Source organism: Talpa occidentalis, unplaced genomic scaffold, assembly GCF_014898055.3.
Source record: "Talpa occidentalis isolate TD23 unplaced genomic scaffold, MPIMG_talOcc4v2.1 talOcc4.16, whole genome shotgun sequence".
NCBI lineage: Eukaryota > Metazoa > Chordata > Mammalia > Eulipotyphla > Talpidae > Talpa > Talpa occidentalis.
Window position 1 is genome coordinate 64,184,447 of NW_023601653.1, and position 14,780 is coordinate 64,199,226.

Here is a 14,780-nt window from a genome sequence, read left to right on the forward strand (position 1 = left end):
GGGTGAAAATATTTACTGTGTCAAATATGATGTTTTTAATCTTTAGGTTTTGGGGAATATTTAATTTTTTTAGACAATATTAATTTACACTTTTTTTTTTCTGCCCTCTATTGTTGCTATGTAACTGGTTAACAATGAATGATAAATAAAACTTATCTATAATCTCAAAGTGGAGAAAGAAAGGTTTAAATTTTTTTTTACTAATTATTTTTCTATCAAAATGAATCCATTTTTTAACTCAAGTTGTTTGTACAGATATTTATTTAAAAATAAGTAAGCAAAAATCAGTTAACTAAGAAAATGTTTGGCTTTCTTGCTAGATTTACTTTATGATTTGTCATGCTCGAGAGAATATTTGTTTAAAAATGGGAATATATTTACATATTTTATAGTTAGTTTATGATTGTTTAAATCTTTTCTTAAATTCATAATTAATAAGTGAAATATTAAGATATTTTAAAGACCAAATATTCAAATATTTTTGGGTAGAAAAATTGTTTCTTCCTACAAAGATGCCAAGAACATTATTTTGGAAAACTGTTTTCCTTAATTACTATTGATTATATTTTTAGAGGTGAGCGGTAACTGTACTTTTTTTTGAGGTGTTGTTTAAGCTTATTATTGGTAAAGGCACATATTTTTGGATAAATATAAATGAATAAATATACTATGCATATAATTGATTGGCATTAATTATCTGCTTATACATCCTCTAATAAAGACTATTATTTACTAGCTGTCTGACTTTGAGAACAGTATTTATATTCTTGAGGCTGTTTTTTCATCTATAGTTGAAAAGATAATCATCTCTGTGTAGCATAGTTACTAGAATTGCAAGTTGAACTTCACTTATTTAATGTTACGCTTGAGCCACCTTTATTGAATCCAGTGATTTTTGCTTTTCCTCACACTCCAAGAGAGGATTTATGACTCCAGGGGCATCATTCTGTTCTCTCACTCTATTATGTCATGAGGAAGGCTTCCATTTTTCAGTGTTATTAATTATGCCTATGAAACAGCAATTCTTGCACTATTTTTGCCTTCAGCTTTCAAATGAGTGAGGACAGGATGATACACAAGGAGCTGAAATCACGCACTTCAAAGAAACAAAAGGATGAAAGACACTCAACTCACAAAAGTGGAGGTAAAGTTTTTTTCCTGAATTCTGCAAACTCAGTTATGTCAAGTAAGAAAAAAATCCTTGGTAAGTGTGCCTATCTACATTTATATTTGTACTTGGTTCTTTATAAATTAAAGGGTAGATTTTCGTTGTAGTATTTTATGAGAAAAATGACCAGGAGATTGTTTTCCTAAGCAGAATATAAGTCAATTTTAGATTTTAGAAATAATTTCCATTTTGTTCTAATACTGAGGGCTTTGGTATGCTAAATCTTACTATATACTTTGTTTTTGACTTCATGCAGTGTTTCCAAGATATGTTATTGCAGTAAACCTGGGAATTTTATGCTTTTTAGTCCTGCTAAAAGCCATGGGCTTAGGATATTTGTGTGAGTATCAGATACATATTTCTTATGAGAAAAATGAGCCAGGATGAAAAATGAGATACTTAAGCTGATCCCCTTCTGGATCTTTGTAAACTACAAATTCTATAAAAATGTTAGTAGTCGGGTTGTATTCATGGTAATACTGAAGATTATGATGATTTTGTTATTTTGTGATTGGTTTTAATGCCACAAAAAATAGTGTAACAGCCATAACAGCACAGAAATAATGCTAATATGTACAGTTGTGGTTTACATATATATTCAAATTCATTTTTATATTGGATAACTTTTTTCATATGATCAGATAATTGGAAGAATTTTTACTTGAATATTGTCTACCTTATCACATATACTACAATCATGCTAAATCACAAAGGACATATTTGCTCTTTCTTATATATGAACAAATTAATTCATCATTTGGATGTATAGTCTATGATTTAAAAATCTTTTGTGTCAACACATGCTTTCAATACCTTTTTCTTGAGATATTAGTTTAAATCTTGGAATGAAAAATTTTGAGTGTCTCCCATGCGTCAGAAATTTTGCATTGCACCAAAGATCAAGAAAGAAAAAAGTCAGTTCTTAATAACTCAGTGTAACAGGTTTCTTAATGAGCTCATTAAAATTTTTTTTAAGAGGTTAAAATAAAATATTATTGCAGTTGTGATGATGGCATGGAGATATCAGATGAAGGGAATATACTATCCTGAAGTCATTCCTGAAGGAGGTAAGAATTGACCTGATGTAAGGTCAGGAGGGGTTATTCAGAAGGCTCTGGTTAGGAAAAACTCATTGAGTAGGAAAACAATATGAAAAAAGGACAAACTTAAGTGTTAGATGAACAACTGTATCTGCTGAAATGGAAGTGGCTAGAAGTAGGTTCACCTAGGTATGCAACTTTATAAAAATATTTTAGACTGTGTTAGGCATTTTTAAATTCCCTGCACTCATAGGAAACTATTAGAAGGCAGTTGTATGTTTTTTAATATTCGCACACTTAGAGAGTCATACTTCATATGTCTACATTTTGGTGAATTTTTAGAAGTTGCTATTTGCCTCATAAATTTAAACTCTTTCACATCAAAAGTAGTTCTCTGCACTCTCCCTGTGTGAATTCACTGAGCCCAAGATAATCATTTACTGAATGCAGAGACATAGCAACATTTAGCTCTGAATGCAAATATTAAGTAAAACATTGAAAACTACATTCACAAACATTACTTTGATAGTAGAGAGCATACACATGAGTTCATATTTTATTTTTTCCTGGTTATAGTTTCTTTTTCATTTAGAAAGGATTTTATTAGTTTTTGGTTTTAAAAATCCAGACATTTTCTACATGTAAGATGATTTTCATTTTAACTGGCATATCATTTGTACCAACAAATGAAGACTAGAGTAAGATGATGCAATGCAGGAGGAGACAAAGGAATGCATTAAGACAGGGAAAACCATTCATAGAACAATGATCTATTTTATGGGAAACAAAAATCTTGCCTTGAAATTTACACCGTGAGATTATACATATGCATGAAAACATTTTTTCCTAAAATATTTTTCATTCTTGAGTATTTTTACCTTTTTCATACTGTATAGATTTCTCAAAACCCATGATGCCAACAGCAATTGAAAATGAATGTCAAATTTGGTACATGCGTGTTATCTACCACAGAGTCACAAAAGTGAGTGATAAAACATACAACCTAGTGTTTCACCACATGCACTTCTGTTCAGTCAGTGTTTGCTGTGGTTAACTAATCTCAGTGAGAGTCACCCATCATTTATACATGTTCTGAGGTGTGTTTTTCATGTGAAGTGAACCTTATTTATTCTAGCAAATTATATATTTTCTGCATTTGATAATAAAATGTTAGTTTAGTTTTTGAAGTTTATTTGCAAACCCACTTTCTCCATTTTACACTACATTGTGTTTTGCGTGCTTGGCTGGTTATATAATGTCAGCTTGTCCTAAATCTGTACACATACTTAATTTACTTAATATTCTTTTTAGATAAAGTGCTCATTGTATATAGGAATTTATATTTTGGAAGTGCTTGATCTATCTACAAAGAGCATTTTATAGGATACTATAAAATGTATAGTATCCTACAAAATGTATAGTATCCTATAAAATGCTCCTAGGAGTCTTCATTTGCTTATTAAAAATGAAGGCAAAATAAAAATATTCTTAAACATACAAAAGCCCCCACAAAATATGTATTATCATATATAGCTTTTAAACTATGATAGTGATGTGCCTTGTTACTTTCATGCACACAGGTTATATAATTTGTGCTTTATAAATGTTGGTTACTGTTTTACATATTTTAAAAATAATACAAAGTCATCATATTTAAATATACTTTTTCATTTTGACACTTCAAAGTCTTTTAACCTACATTTTCTCAATTGTATTTAGTCAACATTATTTACTGTGCTATTTAAAATTAGAGTAAGAAATCATAATAAAGTGATGTATTAAAACTATTATGATCTTTAATTTTATAATATGAATGGAAGTTTTTCAGTTTTCTTCTTGCTATGAAATACAAGATAAGAAAGATACAAGTGAAAAAAGTACTTTCTCACCAGAAACTCAAGCTCCCTCAGTTTTACCACCTACTAGAGGTATGTACTGAATACTTAAGTGGACACCTTACAGATTTTTTTTCATGGAATTAATTCTTCCTTTCTCATTTTGCTGGACTTCATCAGGACCTTTACTTTTGCTCATCTTTCTTATCAAATCCATTTTTTATAGCCAATTGAAGCCTTGAATTACCAAAGTAAAAGCTATCTATTATACTCTTAGGTTGATTTGATTATTTTAGTGGTTTATACTTGAAGATACATTTTTCTCAATATATGTTCCTTGCAATTAAAACCATTCTCATATATTCAATTTGATGGATTTTTTTCTTTTGGGGAAAGCTATTCCAAATTGCTGAAGTTTATTTTTATCTGAGAAGTTAAGATTCCTCAGTGTTATTTTATTTTTAACTTTTATTTATTTTTTTAAGATTTTATTTATTTTTATACAAGAACTGGGGTACAGGCCAGATGCGCGGGAGGGTGAGAGGATTCACCAGAGACAGAGTGGGGAACAGAACTGGCAGACTGATGAAATACACTGCTGAGGGGAGCAGCAGGCGAGACAGAAGAGGTCTGCCTTGCCACGTGGGACCCTCACTGCCAGCCGGGATCAAACCAACGCTGCAGAGGCTGCGGACAACTTCACAGTGTGGCGCCAACTGCCTGTGCCATCAGGGAGGCCCACTCTCTGTTATTTTAATAATGGCTTTGGGTCTGTCAGAGACAGTCTCTGACACCACAGTATTTTTATCTACACATTTTGGAGAGGAACGATTCCTAACACGTAAATATTTGGTGCACAGGGAAGAGCGTCTGTTCTCTGTTATTTCCTGAAGTAAGTAATGAAATACATAGAAAGTACAAGTCTCTATGTGGCCTTGAGGTTGAAGGTCATGGTGGCTTTTGTTTTCAAGAGAAAGGCTGTGACATACATGAAGGACAATGGTCCTGCTGTGGAAGAAGCTGCTACTATTTTTCAACTAAAGAGAAAACATGGAAAGAGAGTAAGAAGAAATGCCAGAAACTTCATTCTAATCTCATTAAGATTGATGATGAGGAGGAGCAGGTATTTGCTTTATCCAACCTGAGTAAGTGCTTAATGAGATGTGTGTCTTGAATTAGGACAAGTGTTTAGGCTTCCCTTCAATGGGAAACACCTGTATTATTTGGCTGATTTCGTTCCAGTCTTAATATTTTCCACTTGTTTCTATTGAATAATATTTTCTTTTTCTTTCTTTTTTTTTTTTTTTGAGATTTATCTATTTATTTATACAAGCACTGGGTATAGTCAGAAGCGCAGGAGGGTGAGAGAATTCACCAGAGCCAGAGCGGGGAACAGAGCAGGCAGACTGAGGAAGTACACTGCTGAGGGGAGCAGCGGGCGGCAGGAGAGGTCTGCACGCCATGTGGGACCCTCACCTGGCGGCCAGGGATCAACCGGCGCTGCAGAGGCTGCGGGCAGCTTCACAACCCATTGTTCAACCGCTGCACCACTGGGGAGGCCTGAATAATATTTTCTTATTGATTTATAGGAATATTTTATTTGTACTTAAAACTAAATTACCTAGATATCTCTAGATTTGAATGATGTCCTCTCATGTTCTTAAAAGTGTTTTCAGATGAAGAGATTTTCTAGGCTTGATGATGTCATATTTACCTCTTTTTTTTCGGCTACCATTGTATTATTTATCTCCTTTCCTTTTATATTTTACTTACGGATTTATTTTTAAATTATATATTTTTAAAAAATTATTTTTAAAGAGGTCATTTTTTTAGAACTTTGTAAATGATTTAGAGGATCATAGAATAACACCCTTCAGGTGTGTGATGCCACGCCACACCGGCACCAAGTCATCAAGAATACTCCACCATGGTCCACTGGGGCCCTCCACACTTTGCTCTCCACCCCGCTGTTCTCTTACATCTTACTGTATGTGGGGATTTTATTTTACATACATTATATCCCTTTTTGATATCTTTTATCCACTTACAAAGAGTTCCTTATTCATTTATTCAGGGATTTTTCATTTCATTTTTTCTCAGCACAATAGAGAAATTAATGCTTCAATTTTTGTAAGAGTGTTTGAAGGCAAATAGGCTCAATGTTTTATGAGTGTCTTTTGTAGGTAATGTGTTATCATTGGTATTATGAATAACAGTAGTAATTCTGGTTTCCCTACAGAGATTCATTCAATCAAAAATAAAATACGATCACTGGGTTGGTTTACAGAAAAAACCTGACAAATCCTGGTTGTGGCAGGATGGCTCAAGTCCTTCTGGGAAACTGTAAGTTTTTATTTTGTTTTCCGCCTCCCTTTCAATATCAGTAAATGAGTCATATAGGTCAAGAGCAGGTAATACTTGGGGATGCCAAGAACATCTTTAATCCTACGTGATCTCAATTTAATACTGGCAACAAAATGCTAACCTCAGAACTTCAAATAATCAGACCTAAAGAGCATTACTTTTTCACATGTTGTTTCATGGATGATACTTCCCAACATTGTGAATATTTTGCTTTTGCATCTTTCTTAAAATACTCATTCATTCTAGTTGTTTTGACAGGAGTGGTTGGAAGAAAGGGTAAAAATATAACAAGTAGGAAAAGTCTAAACCCAACTCTCCCTATAAGTTTATTTTGTAGTTGCTTACTTGATGTGATTAAACAACCAAAAAATTCTTTTCCAAATAAACCTTTAGTAATTTTGAATATCCAGTGTAGTAATTAACATCACTGATGCCATTGTTTTGCAAAGTCTGCAATATTCTTGGTTAGTTGTCTCTTATTAGTTTCAGCAAAAATTTTTAGCTCTTGCTATTTAGAAAATTAAGAAAAAAGTATGTATATAGTATACCTAATCAAGTTGGAGACAATGTGAGAGCCAAGGGTTACTGAAATACAGTATACTGAGTGTCCACATAGTTCAGGACTATAGAGTGAGTACACATACTGAGCATACATACTACTCTGTGGCTCTTCATCCTGATGCAGGGGTGGGGGTGAACATGGGGGAGGTGTGATAAACTTGGTGGGTTTTTGTGGGGGGAATATAAATTTGAATGTAGGGATCCTTAGTTGTAGTCATCAGGGGAGAGAAGAGGAATCTTGATGAAGATTGGCAGACTTGGTTCTGGTGAAATATGCTATATTGAAATGTTTCAAATGTATACGGAAGATGATCAGGGGTGTTTCCAGTTTTTAGTTCAGAAATTGTAAGAATGTTGCATTAAATCTTATGGAGAATACCTTGATTTCAATTTAGTATAAGATTAATAAATCTAGCAAACATTTATCTATTAATTTGGATTTCCCTGGGGAATTTTGGTACATGATCATGAAATTCTAATGAGAAGTCTGTGTGGGGCGCAAATCTGTCTTATCTCAGTGTGTAGACAGTGTTACTACTATGAGGCTGGAAATGGTCATGAAGAAATCTAAGTCCTGAGCCCTTGCAAACTCAAGTGAATAAGATAATGTTAAGATAATGGGAAGGGAAGGGTAACCAGGAAACATTTCTGACAAAGGGGGTTCAAGAAAAAAACCATGAAGAAAATGAAAGATAATGATAAACCCTAAACATTTACTGAGATAATAAGCAGGATTTTTTTTTAAATAAATTTTATTTTTATATTCCCCATACGATTGCAACCCCCTTACTTTGACCCAATCCCTCCGCTCCCCACCTCCCACCCCCCATAGAGTGTCTCTGGTTCATAGTTTTTTGTTGATTTTGATTTTCACTTTCTTATAGTTACTCATTTTCCTGGTCCCTTATTTAAGTTAATTAATCTTTTAAAAAAAATTTAGAACTAGAAAAAAATTATTACTTAATTTTGTCACCAAATGCTCTGAATCTGAGAGTACTTTTTTCAGATTACAAAAGTAACAGTGAAACAATAAGCAGGATATTTTTAAAGTTGCTGTTGTTTCACTGTTACTTTTGTAATCTGAAAAAAGTACTCTCAGATTCAGAGCATTTGGTGACAAAATTAAGTAATATTTTTTCTAGTTCTAAATTTTTTTTTAAATATTAATTTATTTATTTATACAAGCACTGGGGACAGTCAGAAGCGCAGGAGGATGAGAGAATTTACCAGAGTAAGAGCGGGGAGCAGAGCAGGCAGAAGGACCAAAGTACACTGCTGAGGGGAGCAGCGGGCGGCAGGAGAGGTCTGCGTGCCATGTGGGACCCTCCTCCGGTGGCTGGGGAGCAGCCGGGGATCAAACCCGTGCTGCAGAGGTTGTGGGCAGCTTCGCAACCCAGTGCTCAACCGCTGCACCACCAGGGAGGCCCTCTAGTTCTAAATTTTAAAGTCCATGTTCCCTATACTCATGGCTCAATTTCACAAAATTTTATCGCTGTGTTTGGTGTGGAGACATTATGCTCAGTGATGAACATGCCCTCCCATGAGCAGCACTGGGGACACATGCGCTGTGCATAGTCATCTGAGTCACAGGAAACTGGAAATACCTTTATCTCTTGTTACCTTGTGTCACATAATGAATTTATTATATTAAACACCTTCAGAAGTTTCAGAATTCTCAGAGGAATTTTCCAAAGCTGAATGCCAAATCCATGAGTGCATCTCCCTCTACACCAACTTTTCTACATTTATTTTATCTATGCTTGTCCATTGCTAACATTGCTATTATTTTATATATAATTATAGTTTGCCATTTTAGGACAATATATCTGTCACAAGATTTTTATGTACATTAAAATAGTTGCCTATATACACTTCAAATATATGATGTTCAAAATTTGCCTAAATAATGACTTTCTGAAGTGAATATGTTCTCTGAAGCAGAAATTTTCAAGAGACCACCTCTACGTCTGATGCAGCATGTGGACGCGTCAAGAAGACATTGATCATTAACGGTGTTTGTACTAATGTGTTGTATTACATTTGTGAAAAGCATTTATAATTGAAGAATTGCCCTAATCAGTATTCATATTTTCATTTTTTATTGCCTATTATGTAAAAAATTAGGGCAATCACACATTATCACCTACTCATGATTTATAAAGATTATGATCTCTCGAAACTTCTCTGAACAATGATAAATCAAGATTTGTTCCATGTCAGTGCATAAGGAATTACCTCATTTTTCATAAAAAACTGCAAGTATTTTCCTACCCTAAATGGACATGCCAACATCTATTTAACCAATTTAATCCAAAGGATATTTATATTTGTCCCAGACAATTGCAAGTAGAGAAAATGCTGCAGACAGTAATATTATTATATTATCCTGATCATAGAGAATTTCAATAAAGGTAAAGCTCTTGCGGTGTTACATTTTTATCAAATATATATATTTAAATTTTGATATCTATTCAATAATTACTCTTCATGAAGCTGTACACTTTTCATCTCAGATGCAATGCTCAAGAGCCCCCCTGCTCCTCCCAATTTTATGTTCACAGTGTGTTACCAACCTGATTTTGGCAATAAAATTTTCACCAACTAAAAGGATGTGTTTTGTCATTTCAATGTTCAATTATCTATTTATGAAACTGATCATGCCTGTTTTTTTTAAAGTGTTCACCTTTTGTACCCTGTTGCAAAAGTCATTAAAATTATATTAATGTTTTTATAAGCACATGCAGCAAATCTTGATCTTCTGTAAGCAATATTTTTTTTAAATATTTAAAATCTTATTTTAAAATAAAATATTTTCCGTAATTTTCTCAGTTCCATGAAAAACCTGTATTTCCAGAACACTTATTAGTCCTTTTCCTGTGAATTTCTCTTTACACAAAGCAGAATAACTTTATAAGTAAAAAGACTTCAAAATAACCATAATTGAAATTTTCTCAATTTTGTGACATACAGATTTTTAAAATATAAGAACTGGTCAGTAGCAATATTTCACCAAAACATTAGACTTTAAATTTTATGACATATTTTATGTATGTGTGTTTGCACATATGTGCCAAAAACATTGAACATTTTTCCTTATGTGACAAATCTTTCCATAAAGTGTCAATGTACCCAAATGTGCCAATTTACTTAATATTTTTCTTTCTACAAGGTGAATAATCTTATGCGGTATCTTAGGAATCCTTCTGTATGGTAAGTGAAAATGTTATCAGGCTTTTCTGCCCTCCCGCCATCAGGATAGATGATGGATCCTTGCGGTCCTGCATGCATGCCTGATGGCGGGCACCTGGAGTAGGGTGTGGGCCTATGTAGATGGGATTCACCTGGGGTAAGACTGGGCATATAAGGGCGGCGTCACGGATACACCAGCAGAAGCAGAACGAATGAGAACGAGAGAAGCAGAACCACCAGAGCAGCAGAGACCACCAGAGAACGCCGGAGAGTCCAGAAAGAGTGAAGATTTGCTGGGGGCTGGGAGGCCTGCCAGCCTCCTGGCCCCCTAGTAGCACTGCCTTCCGTCTACCTGTGAAATCCCAATAAAAGCCTGAAAAGCCACCGAGGGCTCCAGGACTCACTCCTCCATTACCCCATCTGCATGGATTATAGAGAACCTGCACTGTGCCATTCCTGTTATTACACCTTCCAAGACCACCCATGTATGTATTTTTATTAATCAAAGGCTATACATATTTTAGAATTTTTATTTCCATGGTAGTTTCTCACAGGCTTAACAAATATAGATATTTTATAAATAATACTTTATAATAATACTTTATATTTTATGAATAATTCCCAACTGACAATTAGAGATCTAATTAAGGGCCTCCATGGTGGCACAAGGGGTTAAGCAAAGCACTATGGAGCTATCAGCAGGCTCTGCAGCACAAGTTTGATCCCTGGCTGGCCAGGGAGCTGCCCCATGGCACAGCAGACCTCTCCTGTCTCACCCGCTGCTCCCCTCAGCAGTGTATTTCAGTCAATCTGCCTGTTGGTGCTTCCCACTCTTTTGTTGGTGAATCCTCTCACCGCCCCTGCACCTCTGGCCTGTACCCCAATCTTGTATGCATAAATAAATTTTTAAAAAAAGATCTGATTAAGTCTTTAATTGAGGTAATATTGATCTTCATTGCTGTTTGTATTTCAAACTAACATCTCAAAAAAAAAAAAAATAAGACTGAATATCCAAGAGATAATAGTTTTAATATCTCTACTCCAGTGTCTTTGTCTTTTCTTCACTGTCTCCTCCATGTGCCTCTCCTTCCAGCAATTTCTCTTTCTAGCAATGCCAGATGCAAGTTTAAGCAAAAAAGCAAGAGTAAGAGCACACATGTATTTTCAGTTAAATGCTAAGCATGACTGCTTAACTTGCCCTCTAGTCCCCACTGGCCCTCCATTCAGGAATTCAGGCTATGGCATGCTGGGAGTTGTAATTCTCATCACCTGAGCTCTTCTGCATGGAGTTGAGTGTGGAGTCTGTAGAATACGAGAGGGTGGAATTCAGTCAATGAATTTCAGAGGCTCAGAGTTTGCTCTTTAATGTTCCTCTAACACAGTTGGCAATTTAAGTTTTCCAACCAATAAGCACTGTCTACAGCTTACTAGAAAATCCAAAATAGTTTACTCCCAGAATAGATACAACAAAAGGGGGAAGACAGACAAAAGAAAACATCAACAGATCTTTCAGTTTTCAATCTTTTTTTTCTAGGTCCTAAGTGTAAAAACATTTGAAACAAAAACTCCTCGAAAAGCTAAATCTAATATCTGAGGAGGTATTTACATTCCTTAACAAATAATGGCAAGAAAATCTGCTTAGGTTTAAGTGTCTTTTCTTTCTTGTCTAGCTAGATTCTGGGAAAGTTCTTTTAATACTGGTTTGCAAAGAGAGGGATAAAACCCTTTGTGTCAACCATAAAAATATCATTCTGAACACTGTTTTCTAATTGTCCAAAATACTGATCGTGGGGTTATTACACAATGAATTCATTTAAATGTCTTGTTAGCTTTTAGTTAATAACAGTCAATATTCTGGTCATATTAGAAAACCTTAGAATCATTTCATGGGGAGCAGGGCATCATCTCCAAAGGCCCCTTTCCCAGAGTCATTCTGGAGGGATTAATATGCAGCCACAACAGGTGGTTCTGACTTCTACCCACCACTGCAGAAGAGAGGACACTCAATCTCAAATCAACTCCAGCTACCTCGCAGTAAATGACACACCTGGATGTTTTTTGTTAATTTGTAGGCTCCAGCCAGCATGTTTTGGCTCCTTTGCAGAGTGAGAGTGAATGTAGCTGGGGATCCTCATCTGTGAGGAGAGAGGACACAGACTCTGGTTCCCAAGGAAAGCACTAGTACAGCTAATAACTACTTCAGCTAGAACTGGTTATTAGCTTCTCCCAGTCCCAAAGGTCTATCTCCAAGCCCTGTATTCTGGTCAAGCCCATAGTTTGTTACCAAACAAACCAGTTCATATGGCTGATGCTCAGAAAGCCAGACTCTGGGGCCTCCCTGGTGGCACAAGGGTTAAGACACAACCTATGAAGCTATCAGCAGCCACTGCAGCATAATTCAATCTCTGGCCAGGGAGCTACCCACATGGTGCAGCAGACCTCTCCTGACTAGCCCGCTGCTCCCCTCAGCAGTGTATTTCAGTTGATTGGTCTGTTCTGTTCCCACTCTGTCTCTGATGTGTCTTCTCACCCCCACACCACTAGCCTATACCTCAGTTCTTGTATGCATATATAAATGAATCTTTTTTAAAAAAAATAAAGCCAGACTCTCAGACTTGTGTTTTATCAGCAAGTAGTACCATGTTAAAGGACAGCAGAGTCAGTACTAGAAAAACTGCTTCCTCAGTGATAAATGAACATGAAATAAAAAGGAAAGGAATCTGGGGACATGAAAGAGGGGGGACAGTTGCATTCCCCACTCTCATTAGATAGTCTAGGGTTATGGACCACAAGTTCATTGATAATATTCTGGAGCAGTTACTCTCTCCTGTGTTATCAATTACAAGTACCCTAGTGTGGTCCTCAGACACTGTTACCAGTATGCTGGTGCATGTAAGTGAATTAATCAGGCTTTTTGCACCACTAGCCTCTGTGGCTATCACCTGCCGCCTTGATCCTGTTGGTGCAGAAGAAAGGCGCTTGGGAGCGTGGATGCGGGGCACATGCATGACTGTGGACACCAAAGCCTGGAGGTGCAATAAAAGCAGCAGTGAAGCCAGCTCTGAGAGGATTAGCGGCGTGACTACAGGAGAGTTGAGATCACAAGATGGTGTGAGAGAACGCCAGAGAGAGACTGAAGAAGAGAAAGCTCAGAGATTCGACCCTGGCTGGGGGTTGGTTGCTGCCAGGCTCTCAGTCCCCGTCCCCGGCCAGGCCTCCCTGCCTTGCTGGCCTGCGGCCTCCCCACAACACCTGGGAAGGAGTGGAAATATTTCCTCAAGCACTCGGTAACCCATCGTCATGGCCTGAGGAACATTATAGTGCCATTAATGTAGGGTTCATGTTTCAGTTTCTGGCCGGACCACATGAGTAGCACCCAGGTTTGGCAGAGCATAGATGTATTTTTATTTGTTTGTTTATAAAATACTATTTATGTCTTTCTATTTCTAGAAGATATACACTTAAGTAAAATAAGATCTATACACAAGCAATCAAGAAAAAAACACAACACACTGTCTCAGAACACACTAAGGGATGACCCAACTGTTAAGTTCAAATAATTACAACTAACATGTTGAAGGAACTGGTGAAAAGTATGATTCTTAGATCTATGTATGTATCATTTGAATTAGTGCTTGTTTTGTTCTTTGGATAGATACCTGGGACATAGCCACACTATCAAACAATCTAAGCTTTGTATTTTACTCCCAAATTTACTCAAATATCAAGTTGACATTGACCACAGATTGAAATGTAAAAATATTCAGCATTTGGAAATAGAGGAGAAAATTGGCTAATAGAAGTGTTACAGGACAGGGAGAGGGGCAGCCCAAACCCTGCAAACCTGCCTGCTCTAAATGGGTTCTGCCATCCGCCGCATCAACCAAAACATATGAGACTTTAATGGGAAGGAACTTTAATACAATTAGGAAACAATACAGGAAAGGCAAAGAATCTAGTTTCTAAATCAAGCACCCAAAGTTACCCGTCCCATCGTGGGTAAAACTCCATCCAAATGGGATTGGCCCAGAGCAAGGCCCCAAAGCCTGCCACAAGTCTAAAGCATCTTCCAGTGGGGACCCACAGAAAAGGGTCAGAAACAACCAGACAAGCCTGGAAGGAAAAGAGCAAAATCAACATCAAGATAAAAACCGCCATTGTCTCCTCTCCATGGGTCTCACCCACATCTGTGTCACCCAGTCCACGACCAAAAGAAAAGAGACATTCACATGTCTCTCAGCTCCACGTGCCTCCTCCAGGTCTTCTTCTGGCTCTCCATCATGCTTCCTTCCTCAGTCTCCTCTGCAGCTTTTCCTTTCCCTGCTCAGCTCCACCCTCCATTTGGGTGGGGCAGAGAACCTGAAACCTCCCCCTTTTCTGGGGACCACCCTGTTACAGAAGTATGAAAGTGGCCTTTGTCAGGAACCCAAAGAGAATTGTTATCACAGAGCTCTTCAAAGATGCCATGGCCTTCTTATTTCTTCAACTTATACTGAATTCAGTCTTTTACATTTTGGGATAGCTGAAAATATTACAAAGTTACCTTTTCCATTACTGTTTCCACCAAAATGGTTTTAAAATATGTAACATATACAATATTGTTACTTCAGTAAAAAAAAAAGT

The 14,780-nt window shown here is 36.3% G+C and overlaps 1 protein-coding gene across 2 annotated transcripts; it reads left to right on the forward strand.

The window, feature by feature from the left end:
- The first annotated feature begins 1,049 nt into the window (after positions 1-1,049).
- Positions 1,050-9,066, forward strand: LOC119248338 (C-type lectin domain family 7 member A-like). 2 transcript variants are annotated; one of them, XM_054696808.1, is made up of 7 exons: positions 1,050-1,144; positions 1,425-1,508; positions 2,170-2,235; positions 4,029-4,136; positions 5,015-5,166; positions 6,283-6,386; positions 8,907-9,066. In XM_054696808.1, exons 1-7 carry the CDS (start codon positions 1,054-1,056, stop codon positions 9,025-9,027), a joined length of 726 nt encoding a protein of 241 aa, XP_054552783.1. In that variant the 5' UTR covers positions 1,050-1,053; the 3' UTR covers positions 9,028-9,066. The 2 variants fall into 2 exon arrangements, with proteins under 2 accessions (XP_054552783.1, XP_054552784.1); XM_054696809.1 differs by having other exon boundaries at positions 8,910-9,066.
- Positions 9,067-14,780: the final 5,714 nt, after the last annotated feature.

Excerpts from the sequence above, each read along its gene's own strand:
- LOC119248338 (XM_054696808.1), top strand. The coding sequence starts at position 1,054 with ATGAGTGAGGACAGGATGATACACAAGGAGCTGAAATCACGCACTTCA. Across the intron at positions 4,137-5,014 it reads AGTTTTACCACCTACTAGAG|AGAAAGGCTGTGACATACAT; the intron begins GTATGTACTGAA and ends TTTGTTTTCAAG. Across the intron at positions 5,167-6,282 it reads TTGATGATGAGGAGGAGCAG|AGATTCATTCAATCAAAAAT; the intron begins GTATTTGCTTTA and ends GTTTCCCTACAG.